Source organism: Diospyros lotus, chromosome 7 (genome assembly GCF_014633365.1).
Source record: "Diospyros lotus cultivar Yz01 chromosome 7, ASM1463336v1, whole genome shotgun sequence".
NCBI classification, from domain to species: Eukaryota; Viridiplantae; Streptophyta; class Magnoliopsida; order Ericales; family Ebenaceae; genus Diospyros; species Diospyros lotus.
The window spans coordinates 17,687,522-17,696,981 of record NC_068344.1 but is presented as its reverse complement, the minus strand read 5'-3'; the positions used below and the strand labels follow the sequence as shown (position 1 = coordinate 17,696,981).

The 9,460-nt window shown below is 33.9% G+C and overlaps 1 protein-coding gene across 3 annotated transcripts; it reads right to left on the bottom strand.

Annotated features, from left to right (window-relative positions):
- Positions 1 to 1,269: 1,269 nt before the first annotated feature.
- LOC127806082 (uncharacterized) lies at positions 1,270 to 8,730 on the bottom strand. 3 transcript variants are annotated; one of them, XM_052343083.1, is made up of 4 exons: positions 8,553 to 8,730; positions 7,023 to 7,322; positions 6,610 to 6,742; positions 1,270 to 2,599 (listed from the first exon to the last, which is right to left on the bottom strand). In XM_052343083.1, exons 2-4 carry the CDS (start codon positions 7,247 to 7,249, stop codon positions 2,594 to 2,596), a joined length of 366 nt encoding a protein of 121 aa, XP_052199043.1. In that variant the 5' UTR covers positions 7,250 to 7,322; positions 8,553 to 8,730; the 3' UTR covers positions 1,270 to 2,593. The 3 variants fall into 3 exon arrangements, 1 of the variants encoding a protein (XP_052199043.1); XR_008024342.1 differs by lacking the exon at positions 6,610 to 6,742; XR_008024341.1 differs by lacking the exons at positions 6,610 to 6,742; positions 7,023 to 7,322.
- Between the last annotated feature and the right edge of the window lie 730 nt (positions 8,731 to 9,460).

Sequence of the window (9,460 nt, the reverse complement as noted above, 5' to 3'; positions counted from 1 at the left end):
AAACCTAATATAATTGACTCTGTAATTTTCTTGTTTATTTTCAGTTGGACTTTAAGGAAGACTGGAATAGAATTCAGCAATTGCTTCAAGGTAATAATGGAGAGATTTAAACAGCATGTGTTTGTGATCCATTCTCTAAGGTGTGAACCAAAACTAATGTATTCAAATTCTGACCAATTTATGTTCCTAACGGCCGGGCAAGAATCCTCTAGATAGGACTTTAGAGTATAAGGATTTGTGGCGTTCATTTCTAAATTTTTTGAGTCTAGGTGCAAGTGGAGGTGATGGTGTGTGCCAGTTCTGTGCTCTTTTTGTTCTCGTCTCTGCATGGTTTGAAGATGAGGGTTTTGAAGATGTGGCAGCTTCCTTTCTCTTTGGAGCCATTTTGATATTCTAGTGAGAAGGTGAAGTGTATTAAATTGAAGATGTTTCGTTTGATATTCGTATTATGAAGAGGAAACTAAATTTATAAACAGAATGTGAAATTAGAAGAATAGGATGTGAGGAATACCTGAGGAATTTTGATTTTGCTGATGTTCAAAAACCCTAGATAGTGAGGATTGGCAAAGAGAATTGAAAAGTTTGAAAGCCAAAAATGTCAAAACGAAATTTGAAACCGTTTATTGAGCTATTTATATCAAACCCTAATTAGTCAATTCATGTTCCGATTTTCTCGCGTAACTAAGTTAGTTATTTGAGTAATGTTTTCGATTAGTTGACCATTATTTTTCAATAATCGAGTGTAGTTTAAGATTACTCGCATAATTACCTAGGTTAGTCAATTAATTTTCTCTATTACTTGATAGATAAATGATCGAAAATCAGTTCATTCTCAATTTTAAGGGTTAGTTGACTAATAATAGAGTCGAGTAATGATAGAAGATTTTCACCCACTATATTATGAGAAAATTAATTAACTAATCCCTTTCATTAGTCAAGTGATTTCTAAGATTACTGACATATGATTTTAGCTTTAGTTGAGTAATTTTATGCTTTACTCGAGAAGATTAAAAATTTACTCACATAATTTTAGTGTTGCTCGATTAATGTTTAATTTTACTCAACTGATGTCTTCTTTTACTCGATTAATTTTAACCCTTTACTTGCGTTTTAAGTGTTATTAGAGCAATATTATCAGATTTCATCTTTTTACATTTCATTACTCAACTAATATCTAGATTAATAAGAATTTTTTTGTTTCTCCTCCTATTTTTGTGTTACTCCCTTATTTGTATGAAATAATAAGATATTATCAAGGTGATACAAATGTAAAGATAAAGGACCCCAATTTAAATGATAGAAAATGATAATTCTAAGTACATGCCAAAAAGGAATAATCAGTCAAGGAGTTCTTAGGAGTACAAATCAAATTAACTATGCATCATTGAAAAAGCTTAATTTTGATTTTGCTATTCCTAGACTCTTCAGAGATCTCCTCCTCTTCATCGTGGCTAGGCTCCCCATTTCTTCTTCTTCCTTGGAGTCAATTGTAACAAGATGTTGAGCTTTTTGTGCTCTCACCTTTGTCCTCCACAATCGTGCAATGATATGTCTTTGACCTTGTCCCACTCTTGAAAGTCTTTCATCCATGCTCAGTAGCTTGCCCATTAGCTCTTGTTGCCATTTCTTCATTTCTGTCCATTGTGCTTGAAGGAGTTGGGTTATTGAGACTGTATCTTCAGATGGATTTGGTGGACATGAGGTCAGACTGGAGGAAGATTGGACGGCCTGGCCTTATTTTATTCCCTTATTTTCTTTCGAAGGCATCTTCCATATTCCATTCTCTTTGAACTTTCATTCTCGTGAGAGTAAGTGTTTGGAATATATGTCGAAAGGAGAATGAGGGATCGATTTTTCTTTTTGTAGGCTTCCCTGCATTCTACTGAGAATTTGGCATATACAATCATGCCATAGGGAAGTTTTCCTGTGGATTTTAGGATCACTGACTGATACATTTTATCAAAAATGAAGGTTGATAGGTTAATTAAAGTGCGTCTTGTGAATGGCACACCACATGATCATCAAGTTATCAGAAGTGACATTATTTAACGAGCCACTCTTAACATTGATAGATGTGGCGATAAAGTGATAAAGGAGTCGGTGTTCGGGATCTTTGAATTCATGTGATCCTGTGTGGTTGGATTGTTGGGATCAATATATACCAAATCATTTCTTGTGAAAACATGCGAAAAAACAAAATAACTAGCTAAATATCAAGTGCAATCACAAAAGTAAAAGAGACAAATCAATTTATGTGAAAAACCCCCCTCAATGTGAAGAGTAGAAACCACACGATCAAAATCAACCCAAAAGTTCTTCTAATATCACCAAATCCAGATATTATAAAATCTTCTCAAGTCACAAGAGGTAAAAGACAAAACATAATCAATCTTATCTCAAATCAATAAAATAACTAAAAAGATAATAAAAAACAAACCGAACCAGGAGGCAGTACGAAAACAGATTGATTTCCAAGGATCTCAGCCTCCAAAATAGATCTCCACCACCCAGATCTTAGAACCACGAGTCCAAAACATTCTCTCCAAATTTCAGCTCAATCAGACGAGAATAGACCCTTCGATCGCCTGTTCGATCACCACTGCACAAGCAAAAATCAAAAATCCTAGCCAAACCAGAAACCATAACGAAAACAACTCGATTCTCAAAGATCCCGGCCACCAAATCAAATCTCCACCATCCAGGTCTTAGAAAAAGGCATCTTGAACATACCCTCAAAATTTCAGATCAATCAGAGCACAAACGACCATTCTAATCGACTATTCAATTACAACTGCATAGGCAAGAACCAAAATCTAAATTTCTCCTAGAAGTTGCTGGTTTTCTTCTATTCTTTTCTTCTATTTTTCCTATCTGTTATGCACGAATTTTATACTCTGAGAGAGTCAAAAAAAATCCTAATTCATTAAGGGTATTTTAATCCTGTGAAATAAAAATATTAGTAAAAAAATCGAGCCATTCTTTTATAAAACGCCCCAACTATTACCAGGCCATTATTGGGCCATCCTCCAACTAGGAAGGAAACCCGACCCAACATGGATGGAACAAAGTTTTCTGATTTGTTGGTGAAAAAAATTCCATATTTCATCAAGATCGAAAGGTATGTGTCTTCAAGGAGGGGTCACGTTGAGAGTGTTGCAAAGTTGAGATGTAGTGAAAATATAGTTTTGTCCTTGGAATCAGAAGTTGATGTTATTTATTGTGTATTTTTCTTTCTTGTTTTCAAAAGTACTTTTAGTTAAGCTAGAGTAAAACTCACCAATAGCCTCAGGATACCAGTGAAGGCTAAGGATTGAGAGGGTGAACCATGTTGGTAATCTAGGTTTTAAGGTTTGTGTCTGAAATTTAGGGATTCAAGTTTAGTCCAGTTGAAGTTTCTTCCTGGCAAAAAACCCCTAGACAAGACAGAATAGAATAGTGTTTCGTGACAGCTACTTCTAAACCCATTGGGTTTATGAGATGATGTGCTAGCATTTTTTTCGTTTTGGTGAGGATGGTGAAGAAGAGGCAACATTCTTTCGTTTTGGTGCCATGATGGACTATGCGAGTGATATTAACCGAATGAATGACAAGAACTAACAAAGAGAATGGAAGTATAAAGGATTGGAAGATTACCTTATACGATTTGGGAAAGAACTTGGAGGGTTTGCAAGTGCTTGAAGAGTTTGAGGGGTAGGGAAAATGAAGTGTTGGGTGCCCTTTTATAGCAAAACCCTAATTAATCAATTAATACTCCATACTTGTCAAGTGATTGATGTGATTACAAGAGTAACTATTTTAATTACTCAACTAATGGTTCTTATGAATCGATTGCAAGTTAAGGATTACTGGCATAATTTCTCACTTTAGTTGACTATTATTTCTCATTACTCAAATAATAATAGTTCGAAAATCAATTCACTCTCTATTTTTTAAATTAATCGATTAAAATTTTATATTAATCGAGTAATATATAAATTTACTTTATGGTAATCTATTAAAAGTTTATTAATATTTAGAGGACTTTTATATCCTTCTCAACTTTGAAAAATACTCGAATAGTGAGTATTTTTATTCAAGTAATTATTTATTTACTCCATTAATGTTTTAGTTGTACTCAATTAATACCTTAAGATTTAGTCTATTACTTGATTAATATTTACTTTACTCTAGTAATCTTAAGTGAATTTAAAATTTTTATTTTAAGATTTCAACCCATGTTTTATTTATCTTATTTCACATACTACCTAGTTAGTTTTCTTCAACTTTTATTTAAGTTTATATTTCTTGATTTCTCATAAATCAAGCAAGCATCTACTTCCCTAAGAGCATAGTCTCACCATTATATCAACCAAGATATGAAATTAACGACTTGCTCTATGTTCCTATCAGATTACTTGATTAATCTTCTTATTTTGTTGAAGTAAATTTTTAGTGTTTATAGCTATCTTTCAGCAAACCCTTAATAAAGATAATTACTTGAGTAATGATTCACATTACTCAACTAATTTTCTTATACCTAAGATTTAAAAGAAATTAACAAAATAAATCATTTCCAAACAATAAAAATATCAAGAAAAATTTAAATCCTCCCCCTTAATATATGCCATATAACAAATATATATTTTGTGGGAGTAGCATAAATACACAGTAGTACATTAAAAAATTTATACAAAATAATCTCATTTCAGAAAAAATTCATATTTTCAAATCATTTTATTTTATGCTAATGGCATAATCTTTACATTTTTAAGTATAATTGTGAAGCAGCCAATTAGCATAACTATTATATAAAATGCTGAAACACTATGTAAAGAGTATACCTCAGCCATACTCTACTTTTACATGAATTTGGCATGTATTGCAATATTTCTTATGCGTTTGAAAGATAACCACTTCCTTGCTTTTTTTCTTTCCTTGCAAAGCATAGTGGAGTGATGTGCCTTCCTCATTTTCTTTCATTCCAAAATAGTCTATTAAATTCTACATACATAAATCTTTTGGAAGTACATTTTTGGCACCCATTTTTCTTTGGGTCCTTAGGGATTAGTAGAGTAATCTTTAGAAAGAGCAATAACCTTGAAAACCCACATTACCATAGGTCCACAAGAAGATTTCCCTTTTAAAGAATACCCTTGGAAACCCATATTACCTTAGGTCCACAAGAAGATTCCCCTTTCAAAGAGCAATGTGGCCTAATTTACAACAGCAAGGACATTTCTTTTAAAAGAAATTATAACAGTGTTTTCCAGAAACATCCTATTTGTTTCTGTTCTCTTTTGATTTTCACAAGTTCGACTAAAAATGATTTAAGCAACATGAAATTCTTTTTGCAAAAGTATTTTGATACTGAATGCAAGTACTTTTGAAAACCATTTTAAAGAAATGTTTTCAAATTTAGTTTACTGAAACCATTTGACAAGTCTTTCATATGAAAGTTCATCATGAGTTTTAATATCATTTAAAGTACTGTACTCGTGATCAATATTAAATGTAGAAATAAAGATTACCTCTTAATCTTCATTTTCTTCTAAACACATATTTGAATAAATGCATTTAGAAGAGCTACTATCTTCACACTGCAATCTTTCATCAACATTGTTATGTTTTAATCGATTATATGCCTGATATACTCAAGTGTTGTGCTAAAAGTCTTAATCAAGTGATCTTAAATGTTAATCAACTAACTATGAAATTAGTCAAGTAACTTGTCACAACCGGATTCCAGATAAGCCAATGACTGGCACTAATGCCTAGGCCAAACAACCCCACCATGGATTAGTAAGCCTCTTCCCATAACTACAATTAATCATAAGACTCAAGAAAATACAAACCAAGTGGTATGACTGAGGAAGTCAGATTAATGTATTGACAGCGACAGTGTAAATGTCATCAATAACCCTCATGCTGTAAATACAGAATGAATATCCATATCACGATGCCATAGGGGCTCATACATAATCCCACAGATCGGGCTCATAGTACAAGTGTACATCAACAGAAGTAAAGGTACAAAAGAATAGACCTGACAATGTGTGTGCATCTCCACAAAGCATGCTATATCAAATAAATCAGAATCAAAAAGGGGTCTGACATCATACCGAAAAATCTGCTAGGCCGGTATCTAAAAAGATCCCTTGAAAAGTGGAAAACAACAAGGGTGAGTCTTGGGAACTCATGATGCCCATTGGGAGAGAAAGCAATAAAATGTGCGAAAGAATATCGTGAATACAATAGAGTAGTAATATCATGGATGACATCATGACAAGTATATTAAGGTTTTCGTAGATTGAAAAATCCAAGGCTCAAAGGAGAAAATATAGTTAACGGATGACCCTTCAACTGCCTCCGAGTCCACTCGACTATCCTTTTCCACTAAGCCCCATTCTTATGCTGAAAACATGATACAGGAAAGCAGGTACCTAGGGGTGAACCCAATAATTTGCTCACCTAACCACCTAATCTCCCTATACCCTTTGATTTTGTATGACCTGCATGCACAAAAGTTGAGGACCAGCTAGTAGAAACCGGCTTAACACCTATAGATATATATATACATATATATACACACAATATATAATATATTACACGTGCAGCACCATAATGACTCACCTGATAGCAGCGCTGAAACATACTATCCATGCTCCATGGACAAGACATGTCAAGGTTCATAGTACCATGATTTTCTCCGGCTGTAAACACCAGGGAATCTACTAGTCTGTCCCACGAAGATGCAAATGATGCCCTACTCATGCACATCCCAAAATTTATCTGTCACCATACTTGGTGCCTAAAATGCACCACATTTTTCAACAATTCGCATAATCCAAGAATAAGAAACAATCAGGGTATTATATCATAATCACCATGCAGTGTCTCTCTAGTAGGATGAAAATGTTTCATGCATTTAGAACCATTTGTATATTTTTCAAGAAATCACGTGTATAGATCATGTATAAGTTATGCATAAAGCAGTATATATGTGAAAGAACATAAGTTAAACATAACATAGCATTTCTACTCACCTAGAAAGGAGTAACTCAAGTTTGAGCCTGGGGAGGAGGCTGAGCAAAATCTTGAGAATCCATCCGGTCCAACAATGAATAGAATAAGGGGTTACCATTGGATAATCAAAATAGCGGCATAATGAAAAATCCCTGAAAGTTCCAACCACCAACCTACCACCCCTAGAGCTAACACCGGGTAGAGCTAACACCGAACTCGGCGTCAAGGAATTCACTGGCCTCACCATCAACTACGCCATCATGCCTCGCTATGCGTGCTATGTGTAAGTGCACATTAAGGTCGATGCACCTACCCATAGGCTGCAATATAAATATATATATATATATGTAATCATGTGGACTTGTGTGTGTGTGTGTGTGTGTGTGTATATCAATATACATACAGTGCCCCTATGTTGTGGTATACTTCTATACATATACTTAGTCCATTTATTAACCTAAATCCTAGATTTCCTTTTCTTTATAAATATATATATATAAACTAGATTTCTTTTGTATATTTAATATGCTAAATCTTTGCAAATATTTTTATGAATTTCTTTGACAAATTATTCAAAAACATAAAATTAATTAACTATAGGAGTTAAGAAAAACAACGTTCTAGCCTCATAATAGAATGAATCCATCAGGAATCAGGATTCTGGATACACCTAAGTCTATCATCATAGGCTAGCCCGGAACACGCCTCGGGGTTAATCCAACTCGGTCCCAAGAGTTAAGCCTAGAGGACCTCCCCTTAGACCCTCGATCAATTAGGTGATTCATGAGCCACCTGCTAATTCAAGAAGGCCTAAAAGGACACCTACTTGACTTAAAACTGATATCCTGAGTCAAGATCAGCCAAACCGGACGTGTATGGAAATCCGGGAAAAATAGGACTTTCGGTACTAAACTTTGGAAAAATAGGACACTTTGAAAATCTTTCCAAAACTAGGACTTTTGGGAAAAAGTTGATCAAAGTCAACGGCTAAACAGACTTGGGTTTTGGACCGACCCAAGGGCTGCCACAACTGGCCCAGACCCAAACACATTGGACTGGCCCATGAACCAGCTGGGCCCCGCCAACCTAGGCCAACCATCAACCCGGCCGAAACCAGCCATCACCGAACAAAATCGCTGCCACCAGCGACCAGCGACAACGACCGACGCCGCCAGCAACCACCCCCGGCCGGAGATCTCCGCGATCGGAGCCAACCATTAGAAACGCCAAGCCAAGGGGGTCAACATACAGAAAAATGGGCCATATTTAACAGCTGGATTTCCGTAGATCTGGCTCTAAGTTTTCGGCCAGAACGGAAAGCGCACTGCCAATTGCCAAGGGCCACTGCGGCCGGTGGTTTCCGGCGATCAGATGCAACCACCCGACACTCTTACCCCCAACGACCAACATATCCAAAAACTAGCAAGATCCAACGGCCAGATCTTCGTAGATCTAGGTTAAACTTTCCGGCCAAAGACCCAAATGCACGCATATACATATATATCAATGGATCTTGCTGCAAAAGTTGCTTATAAAACTGAAAGACTTACCTCCTTGTAGATCTGGGCCACTTTCATGGTGAAAATGTGGTCGGATCGAAGATCGGATGGTCGGATTTTAAAAAATGGGTGAATCCAGAGGTGTTCTAGAGAGAGTGTTGCAGAGGAAATGAGAGAGAGAAGAGAGACAGCGTGTGTTCAGCTGATAGAATGGTGGTGGGCCCCCCCCCCCCCCCCCAATTTATCGCCGACCCGTTGGCGGATCCACCTGTCTCTTCTCTCTCTCTTTTATATATATATATATAAAATATATATTATTTATTATTTTTTTCGAGTTTTTACATAATTATAATCATAATAAAGTAAGAATTAAAGATAAAATAATAAGACTGCTTTCTTTTTGTGTTTTTCATTTTTAATTTTAAGTTTTAAATTTATTTTTAATTTTTTATTTTAATAGTTTATTTTTAAAAAATTAAAAACATATTTTTTTATCATTTTAAAAAATTATTTCTTAAAACAAAAAATTAGAAAATGTGTTTATTTTATAATTTTGAAAAAAAATATTTTATAATATTTTATTCAATAAATTTGATTATTAAATGATAAAATTAATTCTTTTTAATAAAATTTTATTATTAAAATAAAATAATAAATTTAATTAATAAATTACTAAATAAAAATTTATATTAAATTTTATTATATATAATATGTGTAATATACTTAATAATAGATTATATATTATCTTATATTTTTAATTATAATATAGATATATTATATTTTTAAAATTTTAAATAAATGTATAATTTTATTTTTAAAATTTAAAAATAATTTTTCTTTTTTTTTTGTTTCTTTTCTTTTTTTTCTTTTCTTTTTTAAAGTCAAAACATGAAAAATGAATTATGTTTTCCATGTTTTAAACTTAGAGATTGTTTTTGCAGAAAACAACTAAAATAATT